This window comes from Acomys russatus, chromosome 10 (assembly GCF_903995435.1).
Source record: "Acomys russatus chromosome 10, mAcoRus1.1, whole genome shotgun sequence".
Lineage (NCBI taxonomy): Eukaryota > Metazoa > Chordata > Mammalia > Rodentia > Muridae > Acomys > Acomys russatus.
Window position 1 is genome coordinate 59,320,735 of NC_067146.1, and position 26,899 is coordinate 59,347,633.

General features: G+C 39.3%; 1 protein-coding gene across 1 annotated transcript in view; it reads right to left on the reverse strand.

Annotated features, from left to right (window-relative positions):
- The window catches only part of LOC127194287 (pyroglutamylated RF-amide peptide receptor-like), a 55,405-nt gene that overhangs the window by 8,310 nt on the left and 20,196 nt on the right, over positions 1-26,899 (reverse strand). The window contains exon 2 of the mRNA XM_051151594.1: positions 4,911-5,069. Within this exon, the coding sequence (XP_051007551.1) occupies positions 4,911-5,069 (159 nt within the window). The remainder of the gene's footprint in view (positions 1-4,910; positions 5,070-26,899) is intronic.

Genomic DNA, 26,899 nt, shown 5'->3' on the forward strand with positions numbered 1-26,899 from the left:
CCAAGAGAGGATAGCAGATGCCCTTGGACTGGCATTAAAGTCAGGTAAGCCACCATGTGGGTGCTGCGAATCAAAGTCCAATCCTCTGAAGAAAAAAACTAGCCAGTGCTCTTAACCACTGAAGTGTCTCTCCAGTCTTGAAATGAATAAATTTTAAACATATTACAGACCACCTTCTATCATTTCTTATTCAAGTCTAATACATACATATCATTTTAAAAGATTCAGTTTTATTATTTTTATTTATGTGTACGTGTGTGTACCTGTGTGAGTGAATACCTCACGTACCTATTCAGGTCCTATGGAGGCCAGAAGAGGGTGTCAGATTCCTTGTTGCTAGAGTTACAGGCTGTTGTTATTCATCTGACCTAGAACTAGGAATGGAGACCGGATCCTCTCAAAGAGTGCTATGCTGTCTTAATCTATGAGAAATCTCCTCAGCCTCCAAAGCATGTATCTTTCCATTAACCTTAAAGTTAACATTCAAGAAAATGAGTTTCATTATTGACCTTACATTATTTAGGCCTAGGTGTCATTACACATTATACTCCCCACCCCCCCACCCCCAGTATTCTATTCTCACTCCAGCTGTTTTCCTCCTACCCTCTTGGAGGGGGTATCCACAAATAGGATGCTGACCTGAAGTCCTTCAGGTATATAGAATGCAGCTGAATGATATATCTGGAGCATGTGGTAGCTTTGCTTTCTTGAGAAAGCTACAGACTGATTTCCCTAGTGGCTGCGCTTTCACATCCCACAGCAGTGATGTGCTCCTCATATTTTATCTCATATGTAGAAACAAGAAAACTGTGTGTATGTGAGAAACAGAAACACACACAGAAAAAAAAATATGGAAAGAGACAGACAGAGAGAAAAAGAGTGTGGGGGTGTAGCTATGAAAGGATCTTAACATGATCATTAAATCTTACATGCATTTTCATGCAAATGTCATTACTTAAGTTTTTATGACTAGAAAAAAATGCCACTTGTAACTGTACCATATTTTCTTTATCCTTTCATATGATGATGGGTAGCTGTGCTATTCCTATTTCCTACTTATTGTGAGTGAAAGCAATAGTTGTGGATGCATGCCTCTGGGATGTTGACTTAGAACCCTCTGGGTATATAGAATGTAGCCAAGTATCACCCATAACTGGTGCCCATGGGAGTTCTATTTACATAGCAGCTAATTTCTTTTTCTTTTGAGAAAGCTTCACACTGATTTCCCCAGTGGCTGCAGTTTCACACTCCTCAGCAGTAACGTGCTCCTTTATCCACCTCCTTGTCAGCATTTGTTGCATTTTTTTCTCCCTTTATGATGGCCATTCTGAGTGGGGTGCAATGGAATCTCATGTCATTTACAATTTCATTTTCTTCATTGCTAAGGATGGTGAGTGCCTTTTCAAGTATTCATTGGCCATTTGTGTTGCTTCTCTGGGGGAACTATTTATTGAGTTCTTTAGCCCTTTAATTGATTGACTAACTTTTCGAGTGTTTAACATTTGTAATTATTTATATGTTTTAGACATCAAAGGTGCTTGCTGTTGATCTGATAACCTGAATTTGAGCCCCAGAACTCACACAGCGGAAAAAAAGGAACTGATTCCTGCAAATGATCCTCTGACTCCACGTGTTTGTTGTGGCATGCACACACAAGCATATACATGTATTTGCATGCATGTGTGCATGCACACATGCACAAGCGCACACACACACACACACACACACACACAAATAATGTGATGAAATAAATAAATGTAAGAAATGACTTTCTCATGTACTATGGTGCCTCACATTTGACCATGTCCCCTGGAGGGGGAGACCTGGTGGCACTCAGAGGAAGGACAGCAAGTAGCCAAGAAGAGACTTGACACCCTATGAGAATATACAGGTGGAGGTAATCCCCCTCAGGAACAGTCATAGGGGAGGGGAATAATGGGAAAATGGGGAGGGGGAGGAATGGGAGGATACAAGGGATGGGATAAACATTGAGATGTAACAAGAATAAATTAAAAAAAAGAAAGAAAGAAAGAAAAGTTTAATTAAGTGGCTGTAGCTGTGTAAGTTTTATCTGAGTCTTCCATTGGTCTATCTGCCTGTTTTTCTGCTTGCACTGTGTTGTTTTCCAACCTTGTCTCTGTAATATAATTTGAAGTTAGCTATTGAGCTGCCTGTAGCACTGGGGGTTTTTGCTCAAGGTTGATTTTACTCTTCAGTGTCTTTTGTGAATGTGAATTCAAAATGTTACTGGGATTTTAATGGAAATTGTACTGTGGATCGCTTTTGATAATAGAAGCCACTTTCACAATATTAACTCTGTCAATGAATGAGCATGGGGAACTGTCCCACTTCTAGTGTCCTCTTCAATTTCTTTCTTCACAGTTCTTAAGTTCTCATTCTAGAAGTCTTTCACTTCCTTGGTTAAGCTTATTCCAAGACACATTTTTTTGAAGCTAGTGTATGAATGGGGTAGTTTCTTCTGATTTCTTTCTTGCAAAGTTTGTTATTTGTGTATAGAGAAGCTACTGGTTTTGTCATCACCTTACTCAGAATCTCAAAATAAAGTTTTCTTGAGCACTAATACATGGCACCATTTACTTACTTAGAAAACAGGTATTAACTAAAACCAATACAAATAAGCAAAGCATCAGAGCGTTCTTTCCAAATCTCTGGTCCTTCGTGAGTTTGCTGAAATGACTTTAATTATGTGCCATCGGCAATGTGAAAACAGATTAACTACTAAGGGCCATTTCGGTCTATGAATCTCAGCAGTATAAGAGGAGGACACATTTCTGGTTGTTCTTTCTCTTTTTATTTGGTTTCATTTAGAAAACAGGGTATTACTTATAGCCATGACTAGGGCTTACCAGTAGGACAAACACAGATTGACATTACCCACAGAACATCACCATCACTCAATGATCCAAGACAATTCTGAGGGCTTTTCCATCTTTCTGTGTGTCTCTGGCTCCACACCAATAAACCCAGTTGTTCTACTCTGGTTGCATAACACTATCTTATGTCCAATCATTTTTACAATCTAGCAAATTCCAGAGGGATTGAGTCAAATTGGATTAAGCTCATTATCAACCATACTGGGTCCCTGACCTTCCAGATACAGAAACCTTAGGGTAGAAGAGCACGCCATATACACTTTGTTACATTACCAGGATGAGGAAGCCTGGATCCCTTTCCCTCACATAAGCTGGGGATCTAGGCAGTTACAGGCAGAAGGTACATGGGCAGTGACTGACAGGAATGGTTCATGGTGGAAAAGTGACAGGGAAATGTCAGGAAAGAGCGCAGACCAGCCCACACAAGGAGATCCTGGTTTTCAAAAGTTGCTGTTTTCTCTGAATTATTTTAGTTGGAACAGCTTTAACTGCCTGTTACTGTCTCCGCTCTTACAACACTAAGATTCGCCCTACTTCTCTTCCTTTTTAATAGCATTCCTTCTCCACATATTCCTTACTTTAAACTCTTCCAACATCTATACATTGGTGTGGAATATTAGAACGTTGTTAATTATTAGAAGCTCAGAGATATTTGAATTATTTTTAGAGAACATATGACATAAACTTCACAATAACTAATGAATTCTTCTGCCAAACAATTTGTCCGCTCACTTCCAATTGCTTAAAAATGAATTTGGGATTGCAACGACTTCAGGGGTGCTTTCTCGAATTCTCCATTCTGATATTGGGTGCATTTCTGTAACTAAAATAACTCTGCTTATTCCTGTCACATGAACGTTAGTAAAGCTTCTCTCTTTCACTGTCACATTAACTGCTCACTGTACCTCCGGGTATTTAGCTGTCACAGATTCAAACAATAATGCACATCGAGTTCTTGTCATCAGTGAACAGCAAATCCCCCCATTCTGCTGGGCTAGGCTTTAGGACACTTCCTTGAATCTGATGTTTATCACGACACACTCCCTGGGGACGGTTATAGTAAGCTGAATGTGTAGGATATTCAAACATTGTGAGGATGAAAGAATTTGTCTTTGTCAGGCCTCTCTAGGACTCTACATAGCATCCAAGGACCCAAGGACCTTCTAGGGGCATATACTGAATATCTGACATTTCTCAGGAAAGCAGTTTGGTTTTCCAATTTCTTAAAAATCACATCCCTTGTGCTCTCTTACGAAATCCACTTGACCTTGTAAGCTTAAAACCAACCTCAGAGGAGCAGCCTCCTAGTCTAATGAATGTTACTGTGGCAATGTCCCTGATATGTTATCATTGACTAGGTGAATGCAATGTTTACAAGCTTAGGGTGTAAAGTCAAGAATACTCAAAATGATAAATTTTCTAGATTAAGATAGGAAGGACGGAACCAGTGAGGTATACTCAAAGGAAAAGCCTGGACCTCTCAAGTCACATCCTAATACTTACACGTTATGAGAAGGTACTCTTAAAGGAGCATAGATATGGTTGGTTCTGTAATTCGAAAGGGCATTAGCATAGAGTTGGCATACCTGGTGGTCTTACCTAGTGTTACATTTTGAATTTGAAATGTTCATTAAAGGTTCTCATGTTAAGGTCTCGGTTGTCAACTGATAGACTTGAGAAGTGAGGCCTCTAACTCCAAAGGCAGATTAATCCATTGATAAACTTGACTTGAATGGTCTACTAGGAGGCAGGTCTGGATGGAAGGCATAGATCACTGAGCATATGACCCTAAAAGGCATTCTTGTCCTTAGACCATTGCTTTCTGTCCCTCTGCCTCCTGTCTGTCATGAGGTTAGCCACTCTGCTTTGTCACATGCTCTGTCTCACCACACAAGGGCCCAGAAACAGCAGAGCCAACAGACCATAGACTGAACCAACCAACAACGATGAAGCCATTCTTGTTTAAGTTCTTCAACTCAGGTGCTTTGTCACAGTGACACAGAAGGACAAACATACCTAGCATTGTGAAAGCCCTTTGATTGGTGTACTGCCGCTTCATTTTAAAAGGATGGACAAGTCCCTGGTGCCTTTCCACGGCAATGCAGGTCATAGTAAGGATTTCTGTCACAATAGCAGTGCATTGAACAAATGGCACCATCTTGCAAATGAAGGCACCTATGGCAAGGAAAGAACAAAATATTTTATATATATAAATAATGATACTCTGTCTCTTTATAATTGGCAGAATTAATTAATTCTGAGCCTCTGCACAAGGCTTCATAATTATAACAGTGGTACAGATACAGAATAATTAAAGAAGTGTGTTTGGGCTTGTGCCTATTTTCTCAGTCTGAATTTAAAGTTCAAACAATTATGCATGCTAAAACAATGAGAGAACAGACCCTTACCTAGCTACTGACAAAAGGCAGGAAGGCGTTCGTGTGAGCAGGTAGAGATGGTGGGACATATCTGCAATCCTAGCACTCAGGAGTTAAATACAGAAGGGAGTTTGAGTCCAGTCTGGGTTACATAATGAAATCTAAGTCAGCCTGGGTTACATAGTGAAACCTTGACTCAAAAATAAAATAAAAGACAACAGTTACTCTTGTTCTGGGAGGTTCTGAGCTGCCCTTCCCTGAAGCTGCAGGGTCATCTGTTTCCTTCCCCCTTTAACTTCTCTGTGAAATCATAACAAGGGAACAATTGTCATCCAAGTGTCAAAGTGCAGCTTTTATTTTTTATTTACCTTTGGCTCTCTGATTAAAGCTTTATATAAGTCTTTTTAACTCTTTCGTTTCGGCTGACTGTACCTCCTCTGGTGTGGCTGGGCAACAAGCTGCACTGTAAACACACTTCATTCAGTTTGTGTGATATGTTAATATTTGAATATGTTCCGAAACATGTTAGATATTTACCTGCTTTGCCTATACCATTTGAATCGTAAGCCCTATTCTGCCATATCTGCTGTTCTTGGTGTCTGTGATGGCCAATCTTGGTTTTCTACTTGACTAAATATGGAATTAAGGAATAAGGAATTTCTGCTTAATTTGAAGTAGGAAAATCCACTTCTAGTCAAGTGCTCTTAGGTAGGAAGACACACTTTTATCTCGTCTGCTGAAAACCTACATGAGGACATGGAAGAAGGAGGCTTCTGCTCTTCGCCTGCTTTCTTTTTTCTTGAATAAGACACAAGTCCACTCCTTCACTGGCATTAGAGTCTAATCCTTCCAGCATATGCTGAAAAGCAGCTGAGACATCCAGTCTCATGGACTGAACAACTACTGGGCTCTTGGACTTTCCATTCACAGCCACCCATGGTTGGATCAGCCTGAAAGTCATGCTAATAAATTCCCTTTTGATACGTACAGGGAGATTTATTTCCATAAGTTCTGTTACTCTAGAGCACCATTTCTTAACCTGTAGATTGTGACTCCTTTAGGGTCAAGTGACCCTTTCGCAAGGGTCTCCTAAGACCGTCAAAAGGGACAAATATTTACATTCTGATTCATAACAGTAGCAAAATTACAGTTAGGAAGTAGCAATGAAAATAATTTTGTGGTTGGTGTCACCACAGCATGAGGCTCTATAGGGTCACAGCATTAGGAAGGTTGAGAACCCTTGCTCTAAAGAACCCTGACTAACACAGCATCTGTCTTTCTTGCCTCTTCCTAATTAATTGTTAGTTGTGATCAGAGAACCAGCAAGTCGTGGAGGAGACCGGAGAGGTTCTGTAGCTCAAACTCGTGCCACACTGATTCTGCTTCTTTAATGACACTGGATTCCTGTAGTCACCTTCTCAGTGAGGCCAACCCACTTTAACACCAGTATTTTAAAGATATATTTTTTTATCATTCTTTGAGAATTTCTTACAAATTCTTCTTGTCTCCTTTCATAAACACTGTGCCAAGTTGTTCAAAAACACTTCCAAGGTGCCGCCTGGCTTGCACAAACCCACCTGAGGCCTTTGCCTGACATTGCTTTCTCCGTGAAATGCTCCTTCTAAAATAGCTTCCTCACATGATTCACAGAAATCTCTCAAGCATCATTATGATGATTAATTCTGTATGTCAGGTTGACTGGAATAATGAATACCTCAAACAGCTGGTAAAGCACTATATCTGAATGTATCTATGCAAGTGTTTTTGAAAGAAATTAGCCTTTTGATATGTGAACTAAATAGAGCCAGCATCTGCTGAGTTCTTAAATAAAAAGTAAGGTGGAAGAAGGCAGACCTGCTCCCTAAGCATCAGGTAGGTTCCGAGGCCCTTGGGTTTGGACTGGAACTATACCACCAGATTTCTTGAGCTTCCAGACTACAGAAAGCAGATAATGGGACACCCCAGCCTGAACAAGAGTGTGAGCCTGCCCCTCAAAATTAAAACTCTCTTTTTATTTATATATTTATATATCCTATTCATACTGTTTCTCTGGATAACATTGGACTCATCTTCACAATGAGGCCAACCACTTCAACATCATATATATATATATATGAGAATATATATATATATATACATATATATATATATATACATATATATATATATATACACACACACACACATTTGTTTTTGTTGTTGTTTTGTTGTTGTTGTTGTTGAATATTGAGTAATTTAGGTTGCAGTTTGACAATGTGTCCATTTAGCAGAGTAACAGCAGTAAGATGACCCTGTGAGCTCTCCAACCATGGGTTTCCAGTCAGATTTGAACTCATGAGCATGAAATTCAACAGAGAATAGTTGGTTATCTGCATAATATCTGTGCCATATGCTATCATGCTGGTCACTTACAATGAAATTTTTAATGAAACTCTGTCCCACTCCAGTGCCATCTCTTCTCATTCTTTTAAAAATATTTTGTCATACATCTTTTGATGTTATATAAATGCATAGTAATAGGTGAATGATAACATATATTTTTATTAATTTGTTTATTATCTATTTAAAAACTCTGTGCTCATAATAGTTATTTGTTAATTTTATCCACTCATGTATCCCTAATATTTAGAACATCTCAATAAGTGTTCCAATTGAGGACAGTGACTAAAAAGAAGCTCTCAGTGTGCAAAGAGATCCCATTTAATTTGGGAAGGTCTAATGGAAGAATGTGGTTTTTAGTTCCGATCACTTCTAATTTTACTTTCAGAATCTCAGAACAAATCAGGAAATTTTTCCTCAAATCATGTATTTGGCTACCCACAGATTTCTGCCATTCATGGTTTTTTTCTATTTAACTCAGATGTTTTTCACTTGATACCCTTTTCAGAATGTTTGTGGTGGTTTGCATGGAAATGGCCCCCATAGGCTCATATGGAGTGGCACTATTAGGAGGCGTCATTTTGCTGGAGTAGGCCTGGCCTTGGAGGATGAATGTCACTGGGAGTAAGGCTTTGAGGTTTCAGATGCTGAAGCCAGGCCCAGGGCCACTCTCTCTTCCTGCTGATCTCAATGACCTCTCCAGTACCATCCTTCCCACCATGACAATAATGGAATAAACCTCAGAATTGTAAGGCAGCCTAAATTAACTTCTTTCCTTTCTAAGAGCTGTTGTGTTCATAGTATCTCTTCACAGGAAAAGAAGTCCTAACAAAGACATCTTTAAACTCCCTGGACAATTAAATTCAAGTTAGAGATGGCCATGGCAGAAATTGGGAGACTTTCTTGTGTCTCAAGCCTGGCCACCCTCACCTTCAGTTGTTACTAGCGTACATCAACCTTTTGTGCTAGACTTTCACATTATTGACTTCTGAGGACGCTGAAGTCAAATTGAAACAAATTACGTCTGCTGAGTGGAAACTTTCATTAATTGACTCCCCGCTGATGGTTAGTGAAGTACAGACCTGTAGAGGTAACTGTAGACATCACTCCTTTCCTCATTCTGTTTGAAACTCTAAGCGACAACCTAAAAGCCACCTCTATTCATCTCCTTGTTACCGGGTTTCAAATCCCAGTTCTGTTCTAAGGGAAGGTCCTTCATCGTCCCAGATGCTAGGTTAAACAGCAAGTGCATAAATTAATTGACTAGCAGTGCTCTGAATGTTTCTATGTTTGGGCACCCATTATCATGTTAGTGAATTAACTTACCTCCAAGCCTATTGTGAATGTTATACATGAATAGAGGACTAAACTTTTAAACCCATTTTTAAGAAAATTTTGATCAAACTTTTTTCTACTCTTTTGATCAACTTATTTATTGAAAAAAAAAATGTTGAGAGGGTTCAAGGATAAAGGAACAGCCAGAAGATAATTCTTATATTATAAACACATTAATTATCAATATCTTTTAGGAGTAAGTACCCAAATAAATCAGAATATTTGTTGCAGTGTACCTTTTAGTAAATACATTCATTTTATCTGTGATGCTAAGATTGTGTAACTAACACAATGTCCCGATACTAAAATGCACCCAGATCTTGACTTACATGACTAGCCACTCTGAGCCTCAATTTCATTCTTTATAAAAAAAAAAAAAGTGTTACAACCAAACTACTAGGTATTTTCAAAAACATGAACTGCCTACCTCTTCTTGACCTCAACCTTCTTGATATAATTATCCCAAGACTTTAGAACTTTTGCTAATATAGGAGGAGAGGGAAAAAGCTATGTCACAGGAAGAAAAATCTTTCTGAAGGACAAACAGGAAGGCATGAGAGGAGGTTAGCAGGCCTGGACTTTTGCAGAGAAAATCTAGTTTCCTGGAGCCAGGTGGAGACATGGCAGGCTACCATAGAAAACTTGCAGCTGGACATGAGCTCTGGAAGGAGAGATTTTCCTGAATTTGTAGAATAAAACAGAAGCTGTCTACTGCATTCAGAGTACACACATGCTGGGTGAGAATAGAGAGTGAGATGAAATAAGACATTGCCGGAAAGAGAAAGGGATTCTTGAACTGGGGGAAAAGAGGTAGAGTATAGAGCAGAGTTCCAAATGTGACCCCTCACGCATTGCTCAAATCCCGTGTCCACCTTGTAGATGTTACCTTTTGCCTGGAGAGATGCTCAACTCGCATGTACATGTGCCTTGAGAATGGAAGTGTCTGTATCATTATGCCTGTAGTAAAACAATTGCTTGCTGTGTGACCATTACTATGACAGATATTCTTGTTTGCTCTTCAACTTCTTTTTATTGCTTGAAATAAGACTAGTATTCATACACAGTTGTAAAAAAAAGAGGTATAGAAAACCCTTTTGTGTACTTTACATAGTTTTTTACATTGACAATATCTTACTAAACTTCAGTTCATTACAAGTAAAATCTATTGTTTTGATCAGTTGCCCCTCCCCGTGTGTGTGTGTGTGTGTGTACATGCATGTGTATGTAGGTGTTACCTGTGGAGGTTTGTGAATCAATATCTCTGTAGTGAAGACTCTGAACAGTTCCAATACCACAGCATCTTGTCTTAGGTTCTTGTCACAACTATTGTTGACGTCCTTCCTACCTTCATCACTATTTATTCTTAATTCCTGGAATTATTCATTTATAGTTCATTATATTCTCTAATTCCTGGAATATTCACTTATATTCTCCTAAACTTGACTCTTACAAAGAAATATCACAGCCAGGTATGGTGGCACATGCCTTTAATCCCAATATTCAGGGAGGCAGAGGCAGGTGGATCTGTGTGAAGTCGAGGCCATCCTAGTCTACAAAACTAGTCCAGAACAGACAGACGCATTATACAGAGAAACACTGTCTCAAAAAACAGAAACAAACAAAACAAAAATCATATACATAAGTGGAGTCATTAGTAATGACAACTTTCAGGAAATTCCCTAGACTCACAGACACCATTGCATTCTTTAATAGATTATTTTGTTGTTGTTCCTTGTTTGTTTGTTTGTTTGTTTTTTCATTACTGATTAGTGTTCCACAGTGTATCAGTGCCACAGTTTATGTAACTCTAGTCACTGCAGATCTGGGAAGATTCCAGGTTTACTACAAATAAGTCTATTTTGAAACTGGAGTGCAGATTTTGGCATGAATCCAAGTCTTCACTTATTTAAGGTCAATATCCCAAATCCATTTCTAACCTTGTTAATGACTGTACATTTCATTTTAAGAAAAGATGCTGCATCTTTTCCACAGTGGATACGTCACTGTGCATTCATTTCTTTGTTTCTTGGTTTATTTTTGAGATTGTATTTTAATTATAACATCTCTTCTTTTTCTTTCTTCTCTCAAACCCTCCCAGAAACCCTCTCTGCTCTCCTTCAAATCCATGGCCTTTCTTTTCATCAGTTGTTATTATATGAATATATATAGTTGTATAAATATACATATTCCCTAATATAACCTGTTGAGTCCATACAATGTTACTTGTATATCTGTTTTCACGGCTGACTATCTGGTACTGGACAACCAATTGATGTGATCTTGCCTAGGGAGAGCCACTTCTCCTGCTCCATGCTTTACTTAGTTGCCCATAGGTTTTTCTGTCATGTTGAAGACTTGTCAGCTTCTCCCCGTGCACATTACATGTTCATTAGTGTCCTATTTAGTTCACATTTGAGTGGTCATGTTGGTGAGATTTTTATAGGTGTAGCTTTCGATATAACTGTGTACATCATAGCAAACTCTCTAAGCCTCTGGTTCTTATACTCTTTTCACTTCCACAATGTTCTCTGAGCCTAAGGTGTGGGAGTATTTTAGATGTTTCCATTGGCATTGGGCTCCACAACACTGTGTATTGATTGGTTTTGTGTATGTCAGGGTGGTGGAGAGCCAATCCCTGACACTATTAATGATACTCTGCTATCCTTGCAGACAGAATCCCAGCATAATTGTCTTCTGAGAGGCTTCATCCAGCAACTGATAGATGTTGTCATGTGCCATGATGAGTTGGTACCCATTGCTGGGACTTCACCTTCTCTGAGGAGGAGGGGAAGGGAAACAGGGAAAGGGGGTGTGAGCGTAGGACTGGGAAGAGAGGAGGGAGGGGTCTGCAAATAGGCTGTAAAGTGATTAAATAAATAAATTAATGAAAAAAATTTTAAATCCCAAGAAATGGAGACATATATACAGACAGACAGAAAGATACACACACACACACACACACACACACACACACACACACACACACACACACAATTGGAAACCAAAATAGAGAAACAAAAGACAAGTAAAGTTAAAGAAAAAAGTCTCAAACAAAGCATTGTAAGACAAAACACTTTAATACATGCTGTTGAGTTTATTTCTGTCACTTATTACTGTTCATGAGGCCTGTCCTTAAGTGTAGTTTATACTCCCAGTGAAACTCCATTGGAAAAAACTAGTTTTCCTTTACAAGTAGTAAAGTTTTTGGGTTAGGAATGGAGACATGAGTCTACATCCCATCTCAGCACTGGGGCTCTGTGCTGTCCAGTTTTATGTCAACTTGACACAAGCTGAAGTCATCTGCAAGAAGGGAATCTCAGGTAAGAAAATGCCTTCATAAGATCTGGTTGTAGACAAGCCTATAAGTCATTCATTTTCCCAATTAGTAGTTAATGGTTTAGGGCCCAATCCACTGTAGGTGGTGCCATCCCTGGGCTGGTGGTTCTGGATTCTATAAGAAAGCAGACTGGGCAAGCCATGAGGAGCAAGCCAGTAAGCAGCACCCCTCCATGCCTCTGCATCAGCTTCTGCCTCTAGGTTCCTGCCCTGTTTAGGTTTCTGTCCTGACTTCCTGTGATGATGAACATTGTGATGGAAATGTAAGACAAACCCAAGTTATTTTTGGCCATGGTGTTTCATTGCAGCAATAGAAAACCCCAGACAGACTCACTCCGGCTTAGAAGTATGCAGGCTCCATGTGTGTTCCCCTCTGTGAATTCATGTGTGTGCCATTCCTGTTGTGTCTGGAAGGCATTATTGTCTTGCGGCCTTCCATTCCTATTGGCTTTTTACAATCTTTGTGCTTCCCTTTGACAGAGATCCCTGAGTCCTGAGAGGGAGGCACTGATGAAAATGTTCCACTTAGGGCCTGAGTGTTCCAAGGTCTCTCCCTCTCTGCACCTTGTCCAGTTGTGTGTCTCTGTATTAGTTCTTATCCACTACAGGGAAAATTTATCTGATGTTGGCTAAGAAAGCCACTAATCTATGGCTATACAGAATGTTGTCAGGAATCATTTTATTTCTTGTTACATTAGCAGAACAACAGGCACTGGTTTTTAACTAGGTCTATGCCCTAGGTAGTCTGGTTCTTGGCCAACCAAGCTGTGTCAGGGATGGGTTCCACGTCAAACAGTGGGCCTTAAATTCTATCAGACCCTTTTGTCTGTTGAAGAACATTAGGTTCCTCTGATTTCCTAGCTATTGTAAACAGAGTGCCAATAACCATGGTTGAGCAAACATCTGGACTAGGATGTCAAGTCCTTTGGCGTATGGCAAGAAGTGGTGTAGCTGGTGACTGCAAATAAGGTGGAAAAGGCCAATTATTAGATCCCAATTTGTCGATTCATTTAGTGATTTACTGACAGCACTGCCTGTACTGCTTATTTGCTAGTCATGGCTTCACTTGCTGCCTGAAACAGAAAGACCTGGAGAAATGGCTGCAACGTTGCGTCATTGCCCTTAACAACCTACTGATCGCATGTGTGCCTCTGTCACATGGAAGATTGATTTCTAGCTTCTTGTGGATTTTCCATACTGACTTGCAGAGGAGCTGCACCAGTTTGCACCCCTGCTGTCAGTGAGTATGTTTCTTATATACTACTCTTGTTTTCTTGTTTTTAACAAGTCTTTTTCAAGTACCTTCTGAAAACTGAACAAAGTAAGCTATTTGAAAATAGCTATTGTGATGGCATAGTCAATATTGCCTTCTATAAAGGAGCATGCGGAAGACATGGCTTTACTGCCTTTGGCATGGACTGCCAGTGCTAATGTGTAAACCTTGTCACTCCATTTTTTGTTTCTCTATAAATATCCTAGTGTACTACCAGGAAGCCTTTATCAATTTCTTTACTATTATAATTCTGAAATAAAGGCATGCCAAAGAATATTTCTTTTCTGTTTAATTTGGGGTTGTTTGTTTGCTTTCTCATTCTTCTTGGTCCTGGTGTTCCTTTTTAATCTGGAAATTAATTTTCTTCACATTTTCATGGCTTTCCTGTTGATCATATCCTTCTATGTCTAAAGAATAAATTCCTTTATATGGAAATTTTGCCTTTTTCTTACAATTCTTTTCTTTGTGAATACTTTCAGCAGCTGCACTTTAACTGTTAAGCACCTTCTCTTGCTCTTGAAAGTATTTTGAGGGAAGATTGCTTCTGATTTACAAAGTCACTATATTCTTAAAGCAAGTAATAGCATGTCACCTTAGCAACTTGTCTCTGAAAGTGCGACAGTCTATATGAAAGTGTGCTCTGATCTCTTAAAATGTCATATTCCTTACAGATTACACCAAGTGTCACCAAGACACAGGAAGACTTTCATTTCATATGTAACATTTTAAAAATAGTTCCCTGTATAAACTGACAACATGACCATTTCTTGGTATGGTTAAAGGGAAATTTTTTTATTATCAATATGAGAGAGAGAGAGAGAGAGAGAGAGAGAGAGAGAGAGAGAGAGAGAGAGAGAGAGATGTCCAGAAGACTGGGCATGACCAGGGCAATCTGTGGAAGAGGAAAGAATAGCAGAGCATAGAGAATAAATAAAACATAGTGAGGGAAGCAGGAACTGAGCAAGAGATAGATAGATAGATAGATTGATAGATAGATACATAGATACATAGATACATAGATAGATAATTGATAATTGATATAGATAGATAGATAGATAGATAGATAGATAGATAGATAGATAGATAGATAGATGATATCAAGGATGGCAGGCTTATAAAAAGAATGAGTAGCTGGAGAGTAGGAAGCCTAAGGGCTGGAGAGAGTTTAGGATAGGGGAGCAGGTGAGAAAGGTTAGGATACTAGCTTGGGCTTTCAAATTTGTAACAGGTATTTGTAATGCTGAGGGAGTATGGCTCCAAGCATGGGCTTCGATATGCTGATGGGCCTCACAGGTAACCATCTGTTCCTTCAGTCTTGATGAGGACCTTTAGATGGATTTTCAGGAGAAGCAGCTATCATTTCAGGCTGCAAAAGTAAGGTGCTGCACTTCATTTTAGTCTCACATTCATGCTTATATAAAATTTGCATAGTGTTACAAGAAAAATGAAGCAATTGTGGACCACCAAGCTCAGGGACAGGTTTTCCCCTCCTGCCATGTAGGCATCAAGTGCTGTCCATTGGTTTGATGCATTGCAGGTCATCACTGTGCCTAACTTTTGCAGACCGATGTTCTAAACAAAGTTGAATATCTGGTTTCCCAGCATGACACTGAACTATTCTTTAACATCTTTTCTGGCTCCTTTAAAGCCAGTCTTTTTACTAAGTATCAATTGCAGAGAACATCTCACACTGAGTCAAATGAGGTAGCACATCCTCCTGTATCATTAACCCTAAGCACAGACCTCCCTTTGAGAGCACCAGGCATGTTTTCCAAAGCAATTACTTGTGATCTTGATGTTCTTCCAACTTCATTTGGAAGACGGCTTGAGAATATTCATATATATATACATAATTTTGTTTAGAATGTTTTATTAAGTTTGAGGGCACCTTTTTCCTTTTTATTTATTGTGTATGTGGATGTGTGTATGGAAGTTATAGAAAAATTGAAGAAATCCATTCTTTCCTTCCATTCTGTGGGCCTCCAGGGATCCAACTCAGGTCACCGAACTTGGCAGAGAGAGCCTTTACGTGCTGAGCCATTTTGCTGTCTCTATTTTTTCTTATATACTCATCAAGACTGGGTGACACAGTCATCTCAGGAGACAACAAGAATCCCATGGGAAAAAATATCAAGTGAGGAGACATCTATTAAAATATCTCATTAGTTTGAGGGGGGCCTCCGGGCCCAAATCTGCCTATCATAATGTTCTACTTGTAGGTTTCTAGGACCCTCTGGATGCAGGCGGTAAACTTTAAACCCCTACCCAGATCTAGCCAATGGTCAGAACATTCTCCACAGTTGAGTGGAGAGTGAGATATGACTTTCTCATGTACTCTGGTGCCTCACATTTGACCATGTCCCCTGGAGGGGGAGACCTGGTGGCACTCAGAGGAAGGATAGCAGGTTACCAAGAAGAGACTTGATACCCTATGAGCATATACAGGGGGAGGTAATCCCCCTCAGGAACAGTCATAGGTGAGGGGAATAAGGGGAAAATAGGGGAGGAGGGAAGAATGGGAGGACACAAGGGATGGGATAACCATTGAGATGTAACAAGAATAAAGTAATAAAAAAATAAAAAGAAAAATAAATAAAATAAAATATCTCATTAAAGTAAAATTGCAAATTAATGTTTGCTTCTAAATTCCCTTCCAAAACAAACAAATGAAGCCTCTTCCTTCAGGTTTCATTTGTCTGTCTTGCTCTGCTTCACTCTGAAATTGTCTTCCTATGTTCCACAATCCCTGGTTTTCCTTATTAGACAGCGGAATGGGAAACCCGGGAGAACGATTCCAGGGATTAACATGTAAAGGGCAGCTCCAGTGAAAGGTCTGGAAGTCTTTCCTTACCTAGGCTTCATTCAACCAAAAGAATATGCTCAGAAAAACTTACATTGTACGAACTTAGGAGAAATGAGTACTAGATTCATGACCCATAACAGATCAGTACAGATCTTGACTCAGCACACTGAGGTCCTCACGTTGCCTTCTTGGATCCTGCTCTCCAGGCCCAGACAAGCCTGTACCACTCATGCATCTAAGAGTAGAGCGAGGACATGTCTCTCTGTGGCTGCTTGCTTGAGAAGCCAGTTCTACACAGATGGACCCACCATGACGACCTCACAGATTCCAGAGCTGGAGGTTTTCAGCTGGTGGGCCTGCAGTATTCTGACTCTCTCCTCAAGTTCTCCATTATAAGAAATGTCTCTGTGCTAAAAGACCAATTCACCAGAATAAAACTATCTATAATAGTAGCCTCTAATTTTTTAATTTAAAAACGAAAAATGCTATTTAAAAATAATTGAATTAGCCTTCTAGTTCCCGTTAGTGACCAGAAATTATACCATTCAAATAATGGACTAAAATGAGTCCCTGTTAAACATTAGGACAATAATACAAAAATTAGAAATAATGGTTTCATTATGTTCAGAATGTTAAAGTAGCCCATTGTGCAATAATGGGTGGGAATTACTTTTCACTTCTTTTTTTTTTTTTTTTTTTTTTTTTTTTTTTTTTTTTTTTTAAATACTGGGAAATGAACAGAAATGCTCAGAGTAAGCATTAGAAAGAATTTGTTTAGTCAGCAAAATGTAGTATAATGTGGCCATCAGAAATGCCATTAAGGTACAGGAATATATAGGGATTTTATGCAGCTCATTATGTGCCCTTACTAAATGTACAATTCTCTGTCTTGCAGAGAACATCTGACTGATGGGAACTGCAGTACTCTTATTTTGGGCTACTGTTAGCCCTGGAGAACAGCCATTTCCTGGCCACCTCAGAGTCAGAACTAACATATTGTGTCTAATAGAGAAAAAAACCTTTAACTGAACAGACCACTTGCTTCCACCCATCCAAATGCTAAAAATGTGGTCTTGGACTTCGAGCGAACGCTCCCCCCATCTTGATTGTGTCCGTCACTCTGATGTCTATACGGATACATTTTAAATTTGCCTTTATTGACTTCATCCTATAAAACTTTAAAACTTCATGAAACAAATTTCACATTGGAACATGAAATTGGGGATAACCTAAATCTTTGTCCCTGGGCCATGGTGACTCAAAATGGGTCCAGAATAAACTATCTCTTCTTCTCTGTAAGATGGGATCTGTGGTTTGGGGGTTGACAGAATTAATGTTGAAAGTAGAAGAAAGACTAAGTAAATTAAAATGCTAATGAGTCAGGTTTCTTCCTATGCACAAAGTATTTATTTTCCCCAGTGTAAATGCAGCAGGATTTCCCCCCTCCCCCTCTGGAGATGCAACTTTGAGTGAATCGAACATTTACTACAACAGACAGAATGTCCTCTATGACAGAAATAGTAAGGGTTAGGTCCCAGACTCCAAAAGGCAGTCCCACTGACTATCTCAAGATGCCAGTCTGCTTCCGCTCTTGCTGACACAGTTTTAGGTGAAGACAGAAAAGCCTACACTCAATATTCCCCCAGAAACCCATGAAACGGGCTTCTGTCTGCCAAGGCATCTGGTTTTACATACAAGCTCCACACTAACCTCCAGGCTCCTTCCATCTCTGTGGATGAGCACCTGTAAGGTATCAAAGGTTCACACTAGCCTGCAAGCTCTGCTCCTTCCCCACTATGCCAGGTTCCAGGCTGATGCAGCTCTTGGCTTCCTCCCCCAACCTCTTCTCTTTAAAACTGGCAAGGTTGTCTGATGCAGATAGCCAAAACACTAAGAATGTCACATTTATATAATTCCTGATTGCCTTGTGGTTCTTCTTGTTGTATGTAATTTATTTTATTTATATGTAATAATAGAAATGTATATGTAAAAAAAGAAATATAACTTTTAAAAATGATTTTTAAAACTGGCAAGTCTTTCCCCTGTTTCACTTCTCTTTCTGTTCCCAAATGGTAACCATGGCAGCTCTGGACTCTCTGGTAATTCTATTTCTACCACACAAGAGATAGCCATGCTGTGGTTCCCTGTTTACAATAAACCTTTTCTTTCCATGATCACATGTAGTAGTTACCCTGGTACCCAAATCACAAAAAGACCTAGCAAAGAATGAGAGTTGCAAACCAATTTCCCTTATGAACATAGACATAAAAATTGTTAATAAAATATTTGCAAACAGAATCCAAGAACATATCAAAAAACCATTTATTATGATCAAGTAGACTTCAAAGATGCAAGTATGGCCCAAAATACATACATTAATAAATGTAATCCACTATATAAACAAAGTGAAAGAAAAAACACAAACTCATCTTATTAGCTATATAAAAAATTTGACAAAATCCAAGAATCCTTCATGATAAAAGTCCTGGAAAGACTAGAAATACAAGGCATATATTAATATAATAAAAGCAGTTTACAACAAATCCACAGATGACATCAACCTAAATGGAGAGAAACTCAAACCATTTCCACTAAAATCAACAAGACAAGGTTGTCCATTCTCTTGATCCCTAATCAATATAACTCTTAGAATAATCAACATGAAATTTTTGCTAGAGCAATAAAACTGAAAGAGATCAAGAAAATACAAACTGGAAAGGAAGAAGTCAAAATATCTTTATTTTACAGATATAATTGTATACATAACTAACCCTAAAATTTTACTTGGAAACTCCTACAACTGATAAACACTTTGACCAAAATAGCTAGGTACGAAATTAATTCACAAAAATCAGTAGCCTTCTTATATATTACAAATGGACTGAGAGAGAAATCATGGAAACCATACCTTTAACAACAGCATCAAATAATATATAATATCTTAGGATGACTCTAACCAAACAAAAGACCTGTATGATAAAAACTTCAAATGTTTGAAGAAAACAATTGAAGACAATATCAGAACATGAAAAGATCTCCCATGGTCATGGATCTATAGGATTAACATAGTAAAAATAGCCATCTTTTTATTCAAAAAAATTTTTTTTAATTTTTGCTAATTTATATTTAGGTCTATGGTACGTTTTTTCTTTCTGTTTTTTTTTTTTTTTATTCAGATTACATTCAAATTGTTATCCCCTCACTTGTATCTTCCCATTCACCCCCTCCCTCCCTCTTTAATCCTATTCCCCTCCCCTAGACCTATGACAGAAAGAGACCTCCTCTCCCACCATATGGCCACAGCTTATCAGGTCTCATCCAGATAACCAGCTTCCACTTCCTCTGTGTGTCATTGGGCCTCCCCACAAAGGGGAAGTGATCAAATTGGGGGCACCAGAGTTCATGTCAGAGTCAGTCCCTGCTCTCCTCACAACCATGGAGAATGAGCTGTCCATTGGCTAGATCTGAGCAGGTGGTCTAGGTTTGCTGCATGCATTGCCATTGGTTGGTACAACAGTTTGTGCAGGCCCCCTGGGTCCAGATCTGCCAGCCTTGATAGTCTCTTTGTGAGGCTCCTAAACCTTCTGGGTTCTTCTATGCTCCATTCTTCCATACCACTCTCACCTGGAGTCCATTCCCAGCATCTGTCCTGATAATCTTACCAAAAGCAATCTACAGATTCAATGCAATCCCCATCAAAGTTCCAACACAATTCTTTACTGACCTTGAAAGAGCAATTCTTCTGAATCTGAGAATTGCTCTTTCAAGGTCTGTACACCACAACTCTTAGTGTTGATGAGAAAGTCTTCAACAGAAGACTTCATACCTTCACTCATTTCAGGGGAATTTGATGTATCAACAATCATACAAATACTCATTCCAGTAATCTGATGACTTAATATCTGAAATAGAAATAAAGATGATCAGAAAGACTTTGTAATTCCAATGGATGAATTTGGTGCATGACTCTTTGCCTGGAACATTCTGGGTGTTGAGTTAGTTCGAGTTTCACTACTTTGTCACAGAATTCCCCCAGTAGCTACCAAAGGTTTATATTATCACCCTGAACTGTAAATTGCAATGTTGTTTAATTTATTTGTTATACTTAGTTTCATTCCTTGGTTTTTGTTCACTTTTAATTTCTTATTAAATTGATTTTATATGTTAAAAAAAAGAAAGAGCAATTCTTAACTTCATATGGAAAAAAAAACTCAGGATATTAAACAATATTGAACAATAAAAGAACTTCAGGGGGCATCACCACCCCTGATATCAAATTGTACTACAGACCTATAGAAATAAAAATGAGATAATATTGGTATAAAATCAGATACATTGATCAATGAAATCAAATCAAAGACCTAGTCATAAATCCACACATCTACAGATATCAGATTTTTTATAAAGAAGACAGAAATACTCACTGGGCTGGGCGGGGGCAGGGGAGGGGGAGACAGCATCTTCAAAAAAAATGGTAGTAGTCAAATTGGATGGCTGCATTGAGAAGAATATGAATAGACTCATACTTATCACCTTGTACAAAACTCAGTCCCAATGGATCAAAGACCTCACAATAAAACCAGATATACTGAATATGATAGAATAAAAAGTGGGGGAAATCTTTGAACACATTAGCACAAGAAAGCCTTTATGAACAGAATGCCATTAGCACAGGCATTAAGATTAAAAATTTACAAAAGACCTCATAAAACTGAAAAGCTTCTGTGCAGCAATGGACACCATCATTCTGACAAAGCAGTAGGCTACTAAATGGGAAATGATTTTTACCAATTACACATCCAATAGAGGGCTAATATCTAAAATAGGTAAGGAACTAAAAGAAAATTGGACATCAAGAAGATAAGTAACCCAACTTAAAAATGTAGTACAGATCTAAAGACAGTACTGTCAAAAGAAAAACTCCAAGTGGCTAAGAAGTGCTTAGAGCATCCTTACTCAGGGAAATGCAAACCAAAAGTACTTTTCTATTTCATCTTATACCAATCAGAATGATCAAATTCAATTAAAACAAATGACAGCTCATGGTGGCGAGTACATGGAGTAAAGGGGACCCTGTACAAACTTGTACAGTCACTATGAAAATCAGTTCCCAGAAAATGGTTCCCAGAAAGACCAGAATCGCTCTACCTTGATATCCTGCTGTATCACTCCTGGAGACATACCCAAAAGACTTTACTTCCTACTTCAGAGACACTTACCTAATCATGCTCAGTACTGGTCTCTTCATAATAAACTAAAATTGGAAACAGTCTAGGTATCCATCGGCAGATGTATAAATAAAGAAATTGTGGTGCATTTACACAATGAAATATTACTCAACTGTTAAAACAAATAAAATCATAGAATTTGCATGTAAATCAATAAAGCTAGAAAAAAATCATTCTGAGTGCAGCAAGACAAACCCCAAAAGACAAATATCTATTAGCTTATATTTGGATGTTAGCTGTTAAGTCATTGATAAGCAGGCTACAATTCAGATAATCAGAGAGGTTAGCTAATGGACTGTGTGTGTGTGTGTGTGTGTGTGTGTGTGTGTGTGTGTGTGTGTGTGTGTGTTGGATCACCCTAGGAAGGAGAAATAATATAGATACTTTTGAATGAATGGGGGGAGGAGACTGGAATGGAAGGATTAAACAGGAACAGGTAGATTAAAAGGGACCAATACAGGAAGTGACAGCTAAAATGAAGGGCCAATTGAGAGCTTATACAGCCCTAACATACAGACATTTCCTAAAACACATATATTTATGAAAGTGATCTAAACTGAATTGCAAAGTAACAGAGGAGATGGAGCTGAAACTAGACATCTCTTATCACCAAATGAAGCCTCCCAGTTCTGGGAATGAGTTACACATAATCAAGTAGTTGGCCAAAAGGGCCCCATTGCCAAGACTATAGGTTGCCCTCCACTGATGGTTAGAACCTATTGATGAAGACAACACCTGCACAAGTGACGGAACATGGAGAAGTTGAGCTGATGCTGCCTAGAGCCTTCACTCCTAATGACTAGTTTCCATGGCATTGGAAGGGCCCCTGTATCCTACCGAAGGAGAAAGGTAAATGCCAAACCCAGATACAAACACTATTCTATAGCGGTGACCTGCCTACAAGATGCACGAGTGTCCTACTATGACACAAAGCTTGTGGGACTAACAAACCAATATCTGATTTGATTTAAGGCTCACTCTTATGGGATAGAACCCATACCCAACACTGCCCAGACACCAAGAACCTGAGACTAGATAGGTGAAGGACCTAGGAGAAACCCAAATATTACTGTTCTGTTAAAAGAACAAGTTACTCCTAATCACTTTATGCTGTATTCATAGATAAGTGTGTTGTTCAACCATCATCAGAGATGCTTCCTTTTCTAATAAATAGAAATAGAGACGTGGGGAACTTGAAACCCTCATCCTAAGTGGAATATCTCCATCGATTTCTTCCCCTCACATCTCAGAGGACTCTGTGGAAGATGAGGCTAAAAAAATGTAAGCACAAGAAATGATTGAAAACACCAAGCAAACAAAGCCACCTAAATACATCAGGACCAATACACATACAAACTCACAGAGACTGTGTTACCATGCACAGGACCTGCACGGGTTTGCTTCAGAAGAGATCCCAGCACTGAGAGGAAAGGTGGACACAAGCCCACATTGTTAACCCAGGAGCTATCTCCAATTAATAGCCACTCACCAATTAGAAATTGTTTTTCTCCAACAAAGTCTTACTGGTGCAGCCCCATTTCTGCTTCTTCAACCTGGACTGGAGGGAAGAGAGCTTAGCTGGGGTGAGTGTGCATTGCAGAATCTCAGGTGGCAGTGAATGCAACCGTCTAGGGAGACAGCTTTAATGTCTGGGGAGGAGACTGGAGTATTTATGAAGCAGGTTTATGTCATGGAGAGGTGTCCAGGGTCTCTGAGGCAAGGCTTGTATACCTGTGCACAATTGGTCAGGTTATGGGTGTTGGAAGACACTTCATCTGCATGCTCAGAGCCTGTCAGGGGAGGAGAGAAGATAGCTTGATAACTGTCAAGGTAATAAATTCTTAATAGGGTTGATAGCTGGGCAGCCAACTTCATGGTGTCAGGTTGGGAGAGAGGAGGAAGCCAAGTCCTGCATCTGAGGTATCTGGAGTTGAAGTTCTCGTTTACTCTTCGTCTTTAATCCTAGGCCATTAAGGCCCCACAAACTGGGTTTTGTAATGTCTCACTATACAAACCAGATCCCCTACCCAATAGCTGATGGCCAACACAAAATAAACTCAGTGGTAATTTTGGAGGTTGTCTCATAAGCTTTAAGGTTTTTTTTTTTCTTACCCTATACAATTTTCGCTTATACATTATAATTTCCAGTTTTGTGGTTTTAGAGGAGGTGTGTGTGTGCCAGTGTGTGTGTCTCTATTTCTCTAGATGTTTCTTGTGCTTTTTCTTTGGCTCTTTGCTTTACTGTTTGTTTGGTTTTGTCCTACCCAAGTTTGTTTGCCTTTATTTTATCTATTTTTATTTTCATTACTATTATTATTTTAGATGTCTGTTTTCTAATGAGACCGAAAAAAAAAAGGATGTGGAGTTTGCACTGTTTAATCAGCTGCCTATAGGTAGGTACAAATTGTGACTCAAGTGCTGGTCTTAGGTAGGTGAGAGTGGCAGCATGTGCTGCCTCTACTGTTGGAGTTGATGTCCATGCCTGGGATGTTAGAACCCTGAGACCAACACTCTTGTGGCTAAAAGTCTACGTTGCAGCTAGTAATAACACTGGGTGTTGCAGCTTACCTGCATGTTTAGCTGTTGTTAATTCCTAGGTTCTTGATAACCACCTATGTCACAGATTTCAGCCAGCTGACTGAGAGAGACCCTTGACCTGCAGACTTGACGGTTTTCTTGAAGCCCCCCCGCCCCTTGTGAACAGGCCTGTGGATTCTCTTCCCCAGTACTTTGTGGTTTTTACTCCTCTTTAGACTCAGCTCTACACCCTCATGTCTCTACTCCTGCTGCTATACTTCCGGTCCAGAGCCTGCTCCTGATCTTCTCTGGCTGCTGACTCTTTTTCTGCCCATACAACCAAAAAGCAGGCAAGAAAATACCAATTGGGGGAAGCCTTTTGTTGGACCTATTATTTCAACACCCAGAAAGACAGCACACAAGCATGCCTGCTAGCTGTTCCTCAGAGCTAATATTCTGAAGCAAGTATTTTAGCAAAAAAATAAACATCTAAAATATCATGCTAAGAACATAGATTGTTTATATAAAAACATCATTCACTGGAATCATAAAACATATTAAGCTAAAAATTTTACATTGGATATACAGTTTAACAAGAATTTTTTCTAGAACAAATTCTAAAAAGAAAATATATTTCTGTTAAAAATAGTTTAAATATATTAATTACATGTAATGACACAGCCCATTGTGATGTTTTTGTTCCTGTATACAGTGTATTTTGACATGTTCACCACCCTAGCCATATTAACTTCTCTCATCTACTTTCCATTCCTTTCCTCTCCCCAACAACCACCTCCTCCATTTCACAGGGTTTTATTTATTGCTGAGGTTTTATTTTTCTGTGTTTCATTGGGATTATTTATAGATATAGAGGAATTTTAATCCAACAACGTAGCTGCTCTAGCAAGGGATTACATTTAAGGAACTTCTAGGTCTGTGTGACCTGGCTGAAATACAGGCACACCCTTAGTACACACCTTTAATCCCAACAATTAAAGTAATATTAGTTTATAGAAGGAAGCAGCCAGTTTTGAAAGCGATGTGCAACTGAGGGGCATACAAAGTGATAGATCAGAGAAAGATTTGACAGAATGAGAAGAGATAGAATGTGCTCAGCTCTCATGAGAACAGCACAGGTAAGGGGAGGCTACCTAAGAGTAGAGCGGGAAGAGAAAAGGGGGAGACATAGCAGCAGCCGTAGTATGTGTGGCAGCTTTGCTAGGACAGTTTCACAGAAACAGGTTGCAGAGAAAAGGAGCCAGAGATTAAGAAGGAGCCAGAAGATTAGAACATATTGCCAGAGTTAATTTAAGGCCAAGCAGAGCAAATCAGTCAGAAGCTGAGAGAGAATCCGTATTAAATCCATTAGTTTGGAGAGGAGCCTTGGCCAGAACAGCTCAGTTGAACCATCTGGCAAGAGCTCAGGAAGAGCTAGAAAAGGTGAGCTTATTCAGCAGTAAGCCTTAGAGGCTGAAACATTCTAGGCCTAGGTTGGCAGATGGAAGCTGAAAGCTGAAGCCTGCAAGGTTCAGGTTACAGAAGTTTAGGTATAGAACCATAGGGAGGCCAAAAGCTTCTAGGCCTAAGCCTAGGGATAAAGTGAACAGAAGAAGAAATGCTGTGGCCTCAGCCTGAGCCACGTATTCGCACAGCATGGGTATGGTTCTTATACCATCCCCTCATCTGAAGAAATAAAGAAAAGATTTACATCTGGCCCCCAACATTTACAATAGGAGCATGAATTTTTGTTTTCAGGAGTATAGGCAACTTCAAGGTAGTGAAGCCACTGAAGAAAATGTCTGTTCCTCTGCCAGTAACCAGTAGCTGCCTACTGATGCTCAGGGAGGGTGGTTCTTATGAGCCCATCATCCTCCGTAGCAAGATCTTGATGGGCCCAATCTGGAGCAGGACTTATATTTTCAAGAGTCAATTTGCATCCAGAAGACAGCATTCCACAGCATTCTACCACTTCACCCAGCTCTTACATTTATTCTATCCTCTCTTCCATGGTCTCTCACTCATGGCTACGTATTCAACAATCACTTATGTTCAGCACTGCGACAAGTTATGACCTCTTCAAGTACCACTTCCCACTGCAATAAGAAGCTTCTCCAACCAATGCTGGCAGCAGTCCTAATCTATGAGCACAAAAGTAACTACTTAGGAGGCAACTTGATAGATATATCATGCACATTGTACAAATCAGCAGCAATGGCTTCCACACTAGGGTCTGTGGGATTTTGACCAGGTTTGTAGAACCATACATGAAATCTTTCCTTTGGAGCAGCCTCCCATCCAATTTAGAAAGTGGTCTGTTACCCTCTAAGGGTTGTCACTATTGTTGAGTGGACCTAGCATGCCTGACTGCTTAGCAGTATAGTGTGCAGGGACCACAGCTGCAAAAGACTGCTGATGATAGTTATCCTGCATAGCACTTATGGGCAATATGGAGGCTCAGCAGAAAGAATGAAAATTCCATCCAGTTTCGGTTTGGCCTCTTCCTGTTCTGCAAACAGAGTGTGTAGTATCTTCAGCAATGAAATCTTACTGCCCAGTTCTGGTAAATCAACAGCAGGGTCAGTTGCCTGTAATGTTTGTAGGGCTTTAGAAGCATCATTTAATGTTTATCAGTAGTATCCATGCTTTGTGGGGTGTTTGTTTGTTTGTTTGTTTTGTGTTTCATTATTTTCCTTTTAAGCACAACTGACATACCATATAATTAAAATCTCTCACTGTATTTCTTTTTGTCAATTTCA